Genomic DNA, 13,221 nt, shown 5'->3' with positions numbered 1-13,221 from the left:
ATCGATACTGCCATTAACACTCTGCTTTACAAGAAGTAATCCAATCAAAGAGCTGCGCTTCACGAGGTCGGATAGAACTGTCTCGCCGCAAACCGCAGCTGCTCCGCCCCAATATCAAACACCGTCAAGACGTTCTTCATGAACGTTCCTCCCAAGATGTTCAAGCCCCCCAGGTTTGGCTGGATGCCAGTAACACACAAGTTGTCGTTGATCTGGATAATTATGTCCTCGGCGTTGACGAAGAAGATCTTCTCCTCGATGCTGACGCCAAACACCGGCGCAGTGGCATCGCAGTCGACGAAATAGGCGTATGTCGATGCGTCCCAAGTTGCTGGAGGGTCGAACGCATCGGCCAGTTCTGCAGCGACGTCGTCAGGGACGTAGCAGAGCGAGGTTCCAGAGTCCACGATGACATCTGTGTCGTTTCCAACGAGTGGTGTCTTGTATGGATTGTCGTTGTCATACGGGTTGAACTGCGTGCTGGTCGATGTCGAGATCGCGAACCCATCAACATCAATCGTGTAGAATTCGTAGACTGGCTCGCCACTCGTGGTATTGACACTGACGGGATGGATCTCCGTGTTGGCCCAGTATGGCGCATGGGGGATATCAGGAATTCCCCCTATTGCGAGAACACCGCCGTTGCTTTGTATACGGTCGATGGCCATGCTGAAGACAGTTGGCACACCCTCATTCTCGTACATGTTGACGAACAAGGGATTGTAGAGCATTGTCCTGCCCTTTCTATCCGACGTGGGATCTGAACCGGCGTATGCAGATGTCAACGTTCTGTACGCAAAGCCAACCAGTCCAGAAGAGATTCCATCACCATACCATGCAGCTTGGTCGACAACGCCGAACTGTTGATTGGGCACGTCGATGCCGGCCATTCGAAACGACTCGTATGCAAGGCTTCCCGTCAAGTACTCTCCGTCAGCGTAGCTGATATTGAAGTTCTGGTCCGCGATTGGGACGAACGTGGATGACTGTGTGGAATGGTACAGTGGACCAAACTCGCAAAGATATTGATCCAGTGGTGCATCATCGATGGGATCGTAGCAGCTGAAGTCGGTGACTGCTAGCCAAGGGTCACTACTGCCCGTGTCGATCACCAGCGAGTACTCCTGTCCACCGACTAGGACGTTTGCCAGGAAGACTTGGCCGCCTTCCAATGAGATCAGGGGAGTTGTCCCGTTCTGCGTCTACAAAACTCGTCAGTCACGATTCGGCTGCCAGAACCGTTCAGACTTGCATACTCACCGTAGGTCTTGCTACCCGTGATCTCGCATTCTGTCTCATTGCCTGCACATATGTTGAGCTCACTGACACGGCAGTATCTGCCCGTGTGAGGTTGACGACATTCTGCGTGACCTTCAACTCGCTCGGTTCTGCCAGCTTTGTTCGAGTTCGTTGAAGTCGGTTGAGAGTGAAGTTGCCATATTGTCGCGGAAGCGATGACGGAGCTTTCAGCGCTGTTGCTGCGCAGACGAGAAGGAGAAGAGCAAGCATCGTGCGAAGCTGAGCAAGTCCAAGTTACCGCAGGAGCAGCTCAGCGTCCTCCGTTTTGTTTTCTTCGCCGCTCCCTCTGCTGCCCTTGCGGGACGATTTTCGACGATACAGCGACGTGCAGCGTTGCACAATGCGGAGCAGCGACTGCTTCGAGGCGTCGAAGACGTTCATTAAGACACTGCGTGCAACGTCTTGGAAAAGTGCATGATGGCGGCCGGTTGAGGTTGGAGGAGCGTTTCGGGATCGATCTTCAGGACCTAGTAATAGAGGTTAGGGTGGTTGTTGATGGTGTGGCCACATCTTCCATGCCTTCATCCGGCCGTCTGGGTTGGAATGCAGGTCCAAGAAGCCGTGGAACGCCAGAGACGCATCGAGACCGATCCGAAAGGTGAAGGTGCTTCTTGAAAATCAATGCACGGTCGTGCATTTTATTACCTAGGGTTTATAGATCACATCTATCTCTATAGGTGTATGAATCCCCAGCTCGCTCTTTGCTAGGTGGCGGTGTGCGACTTACACACGCACGGAATCCAGCCGTCAGTGCGCCCACCTGTTGTATCCTTTATCCTGCCCAGCGCCATGCAATGCAATTTTGTAAACAAAATCCGACGATATCCAATTACCACAGGGTGTAGCCACCGTCAATGAGACAGTTGTTGCCGGTCATGAAAGCCGAGCCGTCGCTGGCCAGGTACACAGCCAAGTTGTTCAGGTCGTCAACGGCACCGAGACGCTTCTGAGGGGTGTGATCGATCCAGATGCGCTTCTGAGCTTCGAGCGCAGGCACGCGGTTCAGAGCAGTGTCCATGTAGCCGGGGCTGATGGAGTTGACTCGGATGCCGTATCGTGCCCATTCGGCAGCGAGGGACCTGGTAAGCTGGACCACGGCGGCCTTGGAAGCGTTGTAGCAGGACTGCTCTTGTGGGTAGTTGACAATCGTTCCGGACATCGAGGCGATGTTGATGATGCTACCGCCATTGCCAAGACGCATCATCTGATTGGCGACCGCTTGGGCGACCAAGAAGGAGCCAGTCACGTTGATGTCGATCAGTCGGCGGAATTTCTCGTGGTCGTACGACTCCGCCTTCATGTTGGAGCTGCAAGTGGTTAGAATCTGTAATACTCGAAAGCGGTGCGATCCACTTACTCGGCGATACCAGCAGCGTTGATAAGAATGTCGAGACGACCAAAGTGATCGACGACGTCTGCCACGGTCTGGCCCATAGCGAGACCATCACGAACATCCACACGGTAGAATCGGACGTCGATGCCAGTCTGCTCACTAAGCTCTTTGGCCGCCTTGTCACCAAGCTCTTGCTGTACATCCATGATGGCGATTCCCTGGACGCCGACTTCCGCCAGAGCTTGAGCCATGTTGAAACCGAGACCGCGACCGCCACTACACATCCAAAATCAGCTACGATCGGTTAACAGTGCTCTTTTATTGTTGACTCACCCAGTGACGACAGCAACCTTGCCAGAAAGTGTGAATCGTTGCAACGTCGGCGTGAGCTTGGAGAGAATCTCTGGCTTGAGTGGGATAGCTGGCTTCTCAGCATCGGCACCTGGGGGCGTTACTGGTCCTGGTTTGCTGGCTTCATACTGGAGGGCCTCTTCCTTGCGCTCGCCATTGTGGTAGCTGATGACTGGGACCTCGGGGTCGTTGGCCTTCGATGAGGAGTTGAAAGCGGCTCGCGAGGTCAAAGGGGCGAATGCGTGTGGCCGAACGGCGCGCTGGGTGAATCTGAGGGCGGTGCGGGCGAGCATTTTGTCGATGTCTGCTTATCTTCTCAGATAGCAGACGGGTGGAAAAGTGATGCTTCCTGGGCAATGTCTGGCGTAGAATGTAGGTCTTGATTTGCAATGAGTGTTTGTTGTGCTTCAATGAGATCGATCCGATGAGGGTTTGGGAGATAGGAGCTCGACAGTAGGTGCGATGAAACAAGTTGAGAAGGATGGAGGCAGAGATATGGCAGCAGGAAGGAGAGCAATGATATCAGTAGGAACAACGCAAAACGAAGGACCGCGCGACGTCAGCAATTGTGGACGGCGGAGGAAAATATAGCAAAGAATCAGTCGTCCTGCCGTGGAGCACGCCCGAGATAGCGACCTTTTAATGGTTGCTCGTAACCACCACGATGAATTATTGTGGGCACTATCGTCAGTGCACCCACCGGTGGCTGACCCGGTCCCCTTTTTTGCGGAAGTGCGATGCTTGTCGACTGCTCACAACTGATGGAGCGACAATGGCCCGAGGCCGCGACAGCGAGCACGGCAGCGAATCCGTCGCGCACGCTTGTGTCGGTCGCGTCGCCGTCTGACATGGGCGCGAGTGTGTGGGAAAAGGAGTTTTTTTTGTCGGTGTTGGATCGCGGACCCCCACGCCTTGCGATAGCAGCTCCGGTCCCTGAAAGATCGACGCCGCTTTCATCTCTCGCTCCCTTCACATGTTCAGCCCTGCCAGCTGCGTCGGCCTTTGCCGGCTAAAAGCGACCCCGAATACCGAGTCAGGAGCAGAGGAAGCGTGGGACGGATCCGGCCCAGACGCCTCGACAACCTCGTGCTATGGACCGCGATGCCTAATGGAGCATTGGGACAGGTCAATTTCCTTTGCGTGATCGCAAGTACGTGCTATTTATTACCCATCCCAAGCCAGTGAAAAAACATGTTCTCACCACATGACTCCTCCTCACACCAGCCACTGGCCAGTGGTGTGTTAATGTCCGACTGCTATTAACCTGGCGCATCGTTCACGACGGCGGATGAGCCTAGAGGGGCGGAAGTTCGCTCCAGAGATCCAATCTTCATTAGATCAGAAACCAGTCGTGCCAGTCCGGTCTGGAGTCAACCCACAGACGTTCAGTAGTCCGCGTGACCGTCTCAGACTCCTCATTTTCGAAACCCGGGGAGGGACGCTACTGGCAGAAAAATCGCTGGAGCATATGTATGCCTCGAAGTCCTGGAGTGACTTCGCATTGAGCCCTGCCTCCTTGTGCCAGGCCTTCTTCAATGCTGCCGACACGAGCCCGCTGGGTTGTGCTACCCGACCAACGGTGTGTCTACGAGTTGAAGACCATGATGGCCCTTTAGAAAGAGCAGAGACCCGGCTATCGATTATGGACAAGGTCCCGGAACCTGAATCGCCTCGGTTTCAGGACGAAAGCAGTAGAAGCAGTATCAAGAGGCTGAGAACGTCGATAGAGATCATCTGATGTGGCTTCCCAGACACCATCGAACCAATTTACGCGGTCTGGGCCTCTCCCGACAGCCTTTGGTTCGAGGACGTCCATACAGTCCTTCGCAGATATCTCAAGGCACATGGATGCTCGTGAGCATTCACCAAGAGTTCTCGCCGAGAAGTTTGTTCACAAATCAATGTGACTCACGGTGGCAGGGGCGATCATATGTCAGCCGTGACGAAAGACCGATGCTGTCAAATATGCCAATGGTACAGTTGTTCACTCTGTGTTGTTCCTCGCTCCGGCCATCTCGAGCGCGAAGTTCGGCCAGCTGTCGGACACGAGGCTGCGAATAGTCATCTTCTGACAAGTGTATGAGAGCTGGGATGACTCGTGCTAGGGAACACGTAGCATCCATGTGAGAACATGAAGTGGTGGTGTTGGCGGTGGTGAAGATACTGTACATAGAACAGCTCGTGAATCTTCCACAGATGCTGTCATTGCGGCCGGGTCGGGCTGTGATTGGTCAGGAAGGAACAGCACAGGTGTCCTTCCCGGTTGAGAAGTTGACACAATTCCTTTGCCCTCAAAACTCCTCCGTGGCCTTTTCAGGAGCTCTCTTTTTGTGCGGTACACTTGACGTTTACCGATTCTCTCCTCTCTCGTCAACCAGTCTCCCCTTCCCTCCCACAGCAGTCTGGTTGCTGCTTTGGAGAAAGCACAACCGATACCCCTCGGCAGCAGTCCCGCCGCACCGAGACACACGACCGATTTCTCTACCCCTTCACACACGCACACACACCACCGGCCTCATGGCGCGGTTCTCAAGAAACAAGAGCCGCCAGGCGCGGCCAACAGTATCGCCCTGGATGACAGCCTTCTACATCTGTGCCATCCTGCTGGCACCCATGCTCTTCATGGGCATGATCCCAACAGCCCACGCTCAAGAAGACACAAAGGAGACGGGTGTCTCTGGACCAGGTGAGTTCATCATACGACAATGCGCCCATCCACATTCCTCGTGCCACCGACGCACGACGGCAATGGTCTTGCGTGCATTGTGACGCTCAAGTCAGAATGAGAAGACCATACTAACAGCTGAGCTCGCAGTCATTGGCATCGATCTCGGAACTACCTACTCATGTGTGGGTATCATGAAGGGCGGCAACGTCGAAATCCTTGTAAACGACCAAGGAAACCGAATCACTCCATCATGGGTAGCCTGGAACGACGAAGAGCGTCTCGTTGGAGATGCAGCAAAGAATCAATACGCCTCCAACCCACACCGAACAGTCTTCGACATCAAGCGTCTCATTGGACGCAAGTATGACGACAAGGACGTTCAGAAGGATGTCAAGCACTTCCCATTCTCTGTGGTCAACAAGGGTGGCCAGCCACGTGTCAAGGTTGATGTCGCTGGGTAAGTCTATCTCTCATTTCCTTTTCCTGTCTTCATCTGGCTAACACCTTGCAGCGATGAAAAGTCCTTCACTCCCGAAGAAATCTCGTCCATGATCCTTGGCAAGATGAAGGAAGTCGCCGAGTCATATCTTGGAGAGAAGGTCACCAACGCTGTTGTTACTGTCCCCGCCTACTTCAACGACGCCCAGCGAGCTGCAACTAAGGATGCAGGCACAATTGCAGGTCTCAATGTCCTTCGTGTTGTCAACGAACCCACTGCCGCAGCTCTCGCCTACGGCTTGGACAAGACCGACAAGGAGCGCCAGATCATTGTCTACGATCTTGGTGGTGGTACTTTCGATGTCTCCATCTTGACTGTCGACCAGGGTGTCTTCGAAGTTCAGGCCACCGCCGGTGACACTCATCTTGGTGGTGAGGACTTCGACCAGCGTGTTGCGGACTACTTTGTCAAGAACTACAACAAGAAGCACGACACCGACATCACCAAGAACGCAAAGACCATGGGTAAGCTCAAGCGTGAGGTCGAGAAGGCCAAGCGCGCTCTGTCCAGCCAGATGAGCACCAAGATTGAAATCGAGGCCTTCCACGAGGGCAACGACTTCTCTGAAACCCTTACCCGCGCCAAGTTCGAAGAGTTGAACAACGACCTGTTCAAGAAGACGCTCAAGCCAGTTGAGCAGGTTCTCAAGGACGCGAAGATCAAGAAGAGCGAGATTGATGACATCGTGCTCGTCGGTGGTTCCACCCGTATCCCCAAGGTTCAGGCCATGTTGGAGGAGTACTTTGGCAAGAAGGCTAGCAAGGGTATCAACCCAGACGAGGCTGTCGCTTATGGCGCCGCTGTCCAGGGTGGTGTCTTGTCTGGCGAAGAACAGGTAAGCGTTTGCAATCAGAGCGTTTCATGAACAGCGACTAACGTATTGTAGGCCAGCGAGATCGTGCTCATGGATGTAAACCCGCTCACCCTTGGTATTGAGACCACTGGCGGCGTCATGACCCACCTCATCAAGCGTGGTACCACGATTCCCACGAAGAAGAGCCAGATCTTCTCTACTGCCGCCGATAACCAGCCAGTCGTCCTCATCCAGGTATTCGAAGGCGAACGATCTATGACTAAAGACAACAACTTGCTGGGCAAGTTCGAGCTTTCTGGTATCCCTCCTGCACCCCGTGGCCAGCCTCAGATTGAAGTCACTTTCGAGCTGGACGCGAACGGTATTCTCAAAGTTTCAGCCGGCGACAAAGGCACTGGCAAGAGCGAGTCTATCACCATCACCAACGACAAGGGCCGTCTTAGCGCTGAAGAAATCGAGCGCATGGTCGAGGAAGCCGAGAAATATGCTGAAGAGGACAAGGCCACGCGACAGCGCATTGAGGCCCGCAACGGACTTGAGAACTATGCCTTCAGCTTGAAGAACCAGGCCAACGATGAGGAAGGCCTTGGCGGCAAGATTGATGAGGACGACAAGGAGACCCTCTTGGAGGCTGTCAAGGAGGCCACCGAGTGGCTCGAGGAGAACGCCCAGACCGCGACGACCGAAGACTTCGACGAGCAGAAGCAGAAGCTGTCTGACGTTGCCTACCCAATCACATCGAAGCTGTACGGCAGCGCTCCAGGAGGCAGCCCAGACGATGACGACGAGCCAGTCCACGACGAGTTGTAATCGATAGATATGTCTCAGGTTGTGTTGATCGTGCAACAGCGGCGTTCTCGTGGGTTGAGAAAAGCTTCGACATGGAGTTAGAAATGTCTACATAGATGCATTGAACGATTTTCAAGTGATACCATTAATCGCCGCGACCCCACAGCTTTCCTGTTTGTTGCGTTTCACGACTCAGAAAAGATCACGTGTTGACCTCACCGCTTCGTGACAGCTCCCACGCGCTATCTGATATGCACGGCAAATGCGTCGTCGAGATACAGACCTTCGTCTCGCTCGTTGCTGAGCTTGAAGATTATAGTTAGACTATCATCAGGCCACGGACCTGGCGTTGCCAAGACTCTCGAAGAACCGCCTAAGACTGCCGACCTTCTCCTTGTCAATGTCTGGCTTTTCACAACAGATATTCAAATCTCGTCTCGTGTCCGCTGCTTTCGCCTTGCGTGAGAAACGCCAGACTAGTACACCAACTCTGCCATCTTTCTTGTGGCTCGTCACAATCTCGCGTGCCTTCCGCTCGAGCCAGACCCGCAAGCCTTCTTTTATCTGCTCCCTCTCGACCCTTCGCTTCCGCTCGACAAGCGCCCCAGCAACACCAACACCCCAAACAAACTCTCCCGACGTACGATCGACTCTACAGCACTCCCTGGGGAGGATGTTCGCGGCGACTAGGGTCGACAGCTTCGGGCGCCGCAGCAGGGATCGATTGAGGCGGATGGAGACCAGCGACCAGTGCAAACGCCTCGCAGCAAGATGTGTCCGCGTCAAGTATATTGTCGAGCTCGGGGGCTGCAGGGTGTGCAACAGCGGGCGTCGAGGCAGCAGATGGCGGACACGGATGCAACAGGCATCCAAGCGCCATTTGTGCAGCAACGGATCAAGCGAGAGCGCTCGCCAGTGGTGACAGGTCTGGCTGGGTTAGCAGGGGCATTCACCACGGCGTGTCGTCTGCGCAGGCGCCTACTCGAGAAGCAGAAAGCAGATCGTTGACGTCGAGGAAGTGCAGCACTTGGAGGAGCAGCTCCGGGGGGAGAGCTACGGCTGGATCCTCCATGGCGGCGGCGGCGGCGAGCTGGCGGACGGTATTTCCAGAACAGCCCTGGGCTTGGCCGCGTACAGAATCGAGCGCTGACAGCTGCATCGTTGTGTAGTGCCGTCGACGCAGTCCAGACGCCGACGTCGGGTCGTTGGTCTGCGTGTGGCAGCAGGCGAGTCGAAGCACCGGCGGCTTGGTTACAGCACGCGACCGGGAAGGCCCGCAATCTTGTTTTCCTTTTGGCTCACGAGATCAAGCGTCACGGCACATGATGAACACTCTCTGTCGACCGCCCAACAACCGCCTGGCCGCCGCCTCGACTGCGCGGCTGTTCAAGAGACAGTCCCAATGGCATGGCCAATGTCGACATCCAATCGTTGTCGAAACGCTCTCTACGGTAGGTAGACAGTTTCCTGGCCTCATCCTGCTTTCGATTTCTTTTCTCAAACGCCAACTCGCACCGCATCGCGTATCGATACGCTGGGAAAACTCAAACGTCGACCGGTTCGAGAGCTAGGGGCGAGACGAGGTTGTTGGCCTTGTCATGGTGCCGGGTCGCCGAAGGGGATGAGATAAGTTCGGTGTTTAGTTTCTTCCCTTCATGCACCAAGGCCCGCCCTTGCTGAGCTGGCAGCACAACTCACTGGCACTAACTCCTCCCATGCTGGCATCGCCCACAAGACCTCAATGCCCAAGCTGACACTACCCGGGAGCGCCCCTGGATCGCGATTGGCCTAGTACTGCAGCCACGGAAGCGAATGAGAACGTTGCCTGTGGTTGCATTTCTCGAGAATCACCTGAATATTTGTCGATGCGGACCACCGCGAACCTGTCAGACGTCCCACCTGGCCGACGGAGCGAGCAATTCACATGACTGGTCGCCAGGGACGGAGCTTGGACGTCAGCCGTCTTCACGCGCCGCTGCGTGCTCTTCAAACTCCTTCCTGAGGACCTTTCATTTTCATCCAATGGCAAAATTCATATCCTAGAATTATTCTGCGAGGCTCTTGCTTGTTGTCTCAGCTGTGTTGGACGTTCTTTTCCCTCCCATTCCCTCGCGCTAGTGACTGTCGGTTGGCGGTGATGCGTCACCGAAGGCTTGGAGCCAGCGCGTTCCCCAACCACCTTGCTGCCTCGTCTGCCACGAATGCGTGAATGTCGTCTCGAGGTGGACGTCGCGCAGAGGCTACGGACGGCGATCGTGGACGATGCTTGCCTGTGGCCTGCTGGCGGTGGTGGCTCGACGCCGGTGCCCCAAGTACCATACGCTATGGATTTCTGCCGGCAGCAACTACTCCCCTCGTACCTCCCACACCTGGAAGTGCACCAGCCGATGCAGAATCTCACCTCGAGGCCCGTTGGCATTGCCTCTAGCCCAGAATGGGCAGACCGGTGAGCAGTCACGGGCGAGGGTCTCAGTTGTGGGAGCATTGTAAGCGAGTGGTAGTCCACTCATGAGCTGCGAAGACATGTGCTGACCGTCGCCTTCTCGAGCCCACGAATAGCCTTTCCTCTCGTCCACCATAGCCAACTCGCCACGTTGCAAGAGCGGAGACGGCCAGGGCGGATCTAGCGCTGTTCTGCCGGCTCTACGCCCTGGACGTGATGGAGCTGGCCTTGCAACTCTGATCCCAGGCCCGCCCGGAAGGCTCGATGGCACCCGCGTCAGACCCTGCGAACGAGTGACTGTCGTCACCACTAGCCCGCACCGTTGCAGTAGTGATGCACGCAAGACTGTCACCTGAGGCGGACGTCGGCACGATGTGCGAACATGATATGTGCAGGAGCGGGACACCGGCACCAATTGGGACTATGCTGGCTCCTCGTCAGCGGACTGCCACTCTCCCTGCAGCATCTCAAGATAAGGTGACTGGTCAGCCATGCCTGAAGACCGCTCAACAGAGGTAGCGTCGTCGCCGGAGGGGGAAGTTGCCACACGTCATGCAGATGTATCTGCAGAGCCTGCTGGGCCGGGAGTACTCTGTCATCGGCAACGATCGCACCAACGAGCATCGAACGGTGTCTGCTCGAGCACCCAGTGCCGAGTGAAGCGACTTTACACTGTGTCACGTCCGCGAAAGGGCCTGATTGGAATCGCCAGCCTACCCCTGGAACTCAATCAGTTGTTGCCTGAGGCTCGCAGCTATGAGTTCTGATGCAGCATGAGAGTGAGTCGGCAGTCGGAAGGATAGTGCTTAGTCACAGGGACGTTGCCAGGCCCAAGCTGCTGGGTTGTTGTCCTTGGTGCTTTGAGAGTGGAAAGCCACATGCGGTGGTCGAGCGAGAGCACGTGACTCGAATATCATTCACCTCCAGAAGCCTCGTGTAACCATAGAGTTCTCACGGGCACCACCACCATGCAACTATCATCATTCAAGTGGGTACACGGAGCACGAGCGGAACGAGGGATATACAACAGGCGAGGGACCATAGGCGGACAGCATGCCACGCACTGGACGATCCGCTGAATTCAATACAGCGGTGCAGACGCCAAAACGCATCGACGCCGGCGTTCCATTGCAGCTTCCTTCTTGAGCATGCCCATGCCATGCCGGGGGTAATCCGAGAGCCCCGTGCGAGCTCGTTGGCTCGATCCAAGCGACACGTCAAGTGACAAGAGGAGACAGTGGACCAAGAGCAGGAGCACGGGCACGAGAGGGTGCAGCAACGTTGAGGGACATGTTGGCAGCATAAGGGTCATGGGGAAAGCATAAATAGCGGCTCGAAGGCAGCCTGGGGCCTCGCATTCCCTCCAGAACGCAAGTCCCAGCCTCCTCAGCTTCCACCTCGAACACTTCTCAGACACATTGCTCGGTATGGCCCTCTTTCATGCTCCCCCTTCACCACCAGGTTGAGGCTCTTGTATCGTTGAGTCTTTGTAAGAGTCAATGGCACTAAGGCTTCAAGCCTTGGGAGCCATTCATCAAGCACGCCCGACGTCAACAACGTTTCACACGACTGACAATGGCTGGACAAGATAGTGTCATCGTCGACCACGTAGCACCTGCAGTCTCACGCATCAAAGCAGCAAGATAAAGTTAGACCCTGCCTTACGCACATGCAAGATGCCTCGTAGCACTGACCAACGCGGCACAGCAATCCACAATCAACAATCAACAAAGCCCGTCCATCCATCAAGAGCAACAACAACGACCAAGATGTGCTACTACGACAACTACCAATACGCCTGCCGCGACTGGAAATGGGGCAACTTCCGCATGCACTGCCAGAAAGAATACCGCACCGGCGAAACGTGCGGCATGAAGATGATCTTCCAGACGGTCCCCTTGAACGAGAAGTGCACCCAGTGCGAGAAGATCGAGAAGAAGAAGCGCCGTCGGCAGAAGGCGCTCGACGACATTGCGCGCTGGGAGCGCGACGGCGGGAAGTTGCAGGCGAGCATCGAGAAGGCGCGCGATGATGTGCGGGCTTTGGAGGCGGAGATCACTGCGATGATTGCGGAGAAGGATAGGAGGTATGCGACGATTGGGAATACGCGTCGGGCGGCTTGAGAGGGAGAGAGAAAGAGGTGGGGATGTTGTTTCGGAAGTGGAACTGGGGGTTTGGTGGCCAGCAGACTGATGAAGGACCTTACCTTTCGGTTTCGTTCAGGGGCTGGGGTTACGCAGTGATGATTCTTTTTTTTTAACCATTCGCTTCTTTCTTTTGAGACGACGAGCTGGTTCTACATAGCCAGATAACGAATTATGAAGTTTTCTTTTCTCCTCGTCCAATGGCATCAGCGCGTACTTGCATATTTTGAAGAAAGCCGTTCCTGTACGAAAAAAGGGGGCTATGTTCGACCAATCCAGTCAGCGCTTAATAGTGCGTACGCGCCAATGGCGATGTGATAAAATGTTACGCGTGCAGATGTCTTACCAGTACCGTCTCACGACGAAAATGAGACGCGCAGAGGCATTGTTGCTACGACATCGATATGTGTTTTGAATAGGTGAGGTCAGGTTGGCTTTCGTGTCACGTGATTGTGAGTTAGTGAAATACAAGGAACTACTAAGCTGAGACTGCTCTACAGGGTTTGTATAGGTGTTAAACACAGTAGAAGTGACTAAATTGATAAATAATAGTAGGAACTAACCTAGTTATAATTATATTAGTTTATTATAGGAAGTAGGAGAACTAAAAAGAGGTAAGCTCCCCTTAGTTATATAACTCTTAGTATTAATACTTTAGGTATCCGTCTTAGCCTACCTATCTAGACTATACTATCTAATACTCCTACTTAGGCTAGTATATATATCTTCCCTATTCCTAACGAGGATACTTATATTAGGCTTAGATCCTACTTTCTATCTAGTAGCTAATTAGAGCTGTTTATTTAACTACTAGCTAGTTAGTTAAGTAGTATAATTCTAGACTATAGAAGTTACCCCTAAATAGATATCCGCTAAGCGTC

The 13,221-nt window shown here is 54.4% G+C and overlaps 6 protein-coding genes across 6 annotated transcripts; 2 read left to right on the top strand and 4 right to left on the bottom strand.

The window, feature by feature from the left end:
- Positions 1–59: 59 nt before the first annotated feature.
- Positions 60–1,509, bottom strand: M409DRAFT_71135 (uncharacterized protein; the record flags this gene model as incomplete). Its single annotated transcript, XM_033819039.1, has 2 exons — positions 60–1,202; positions 1,309–1,509. 2 exons carry the CDS (start codon positions 1,507–1,509, stop codon positions 60–62), a joined length of 1,344 nt encoding a protein of 447 aa, XP_033660125.1.
- A 619-nt stretch (positions 1,510–2,128) lies between these two features.
- Positions 2,129–3,276, bottom strand: M409DRAFT_30241 (uncharacterized protein; the record flags this gene model as incomplete). The annotated part of the gene is made up of 3 exons (XM_033809829.1): positions 2,129–2,606; positions 2,657–2,908; positions 2,966–3,276. The coding sequence occupies 3 exons, from the start codon at positions 3,274–3,276 to the stop codon at positions 2,129–2,131; spliced, it is 1,041 nt and encodes a 346-aa protein (XP_033660124.1).
- Positions 3,277–4,321: 1,045 nt separating this feature from the next.
- Positions 4,322–5,189, bottom strand: M409DRAFT_60943 (uncharacterized protein; the record flags this gene model as incomplete). Its single annotated transcript, XM_033814618.1, has 3 exons — positions 4,322–4,644; positions 4,896–5,084; positions 5,153–5,189. The coding sequence occupies 3 exons, from the start codon at positions 5,187–5,189 to the stop codon at positions 4,322–4,324; spliced, it is 549 nt and encodes a 182-aa protein (XP_033660123.1).
- Positions 5,190–5,557: 368 nt separating this feature from the next.
- M409DRAFT_60942 (uncharacterized protein) lies at positions 5,558–7,774 on the top strand (the record flags this gene model as incomplete). The annotated part of the gene is made up of 4 exons (XM_033814617.1): positions 5,558–5,669; positions 5,787–6,108; positions 6,163–6,985; positions 7,037–7,774. 4 exons carry the CDS (start codon positions 5,558–5,560, stop codon positions 7,772–7,774), a joined length of 1,995 nt encoding a protein of 664 aa, XP_033660122.1.
- A 309-nt stretch (positions 7,775–8,083) lies between these two features.
- Positions 8,084–8,825, bottom strand: M409DRAFT_71132 (uncharacterized protein; the record flags this gene model as incomplete). Its single annotated transcript, XM_033819038.1, has 2 exons — positions 8,084–8,680; positions 8,736–8,825. The coding sequence occupies 2 exons, from the start codon at positions 8,823–8,825 to the stop codon at positions 8,084–8,086; spliced, it is 687 nt and encodes a 228-aa protein (XP_033660121.1).
- Positions 8,826–11,965: 3,140 nt separating this feature from the next.
- Positions 11,966–12,319, top strand: M409DRAFT_30239 (uncharacterized protein; the record flags this gene model as incomplete). Its single annotated transcript, XM_033809828.1, has 1 exon — positions 11,966–12,319. The coding sequence occupies one exon, from the start codon at positions 11,966–11,968 to the stop codon at positions 12,317–12,319; it is 354 nt and encodes a 117-aa protein (XP_033660120.1).
- Between the last annotated feature and the right edge of the window lie 902 nt (positions 12,320–13,221).

Source organism: Zasmidium cellare (genome assembly GCF_010093935.1).
Source record: "Zasmidium cellare ATCC 36951 unplaced genomic scaffold M409scaffold_62, whole genome shotgun sequence".
Lineage (NCBI taxonomy): Eukaryota > Fungi > Ascomycota > Dothideomycetes > Mycosphaerellales > Mycosphaerellaceae > Zasmidium > Zasmidium cellare.
Note: the sequence above shows the minus strand (reverse complement) of the source record. Positions and strands in the feature narration are given on the sequence as shown.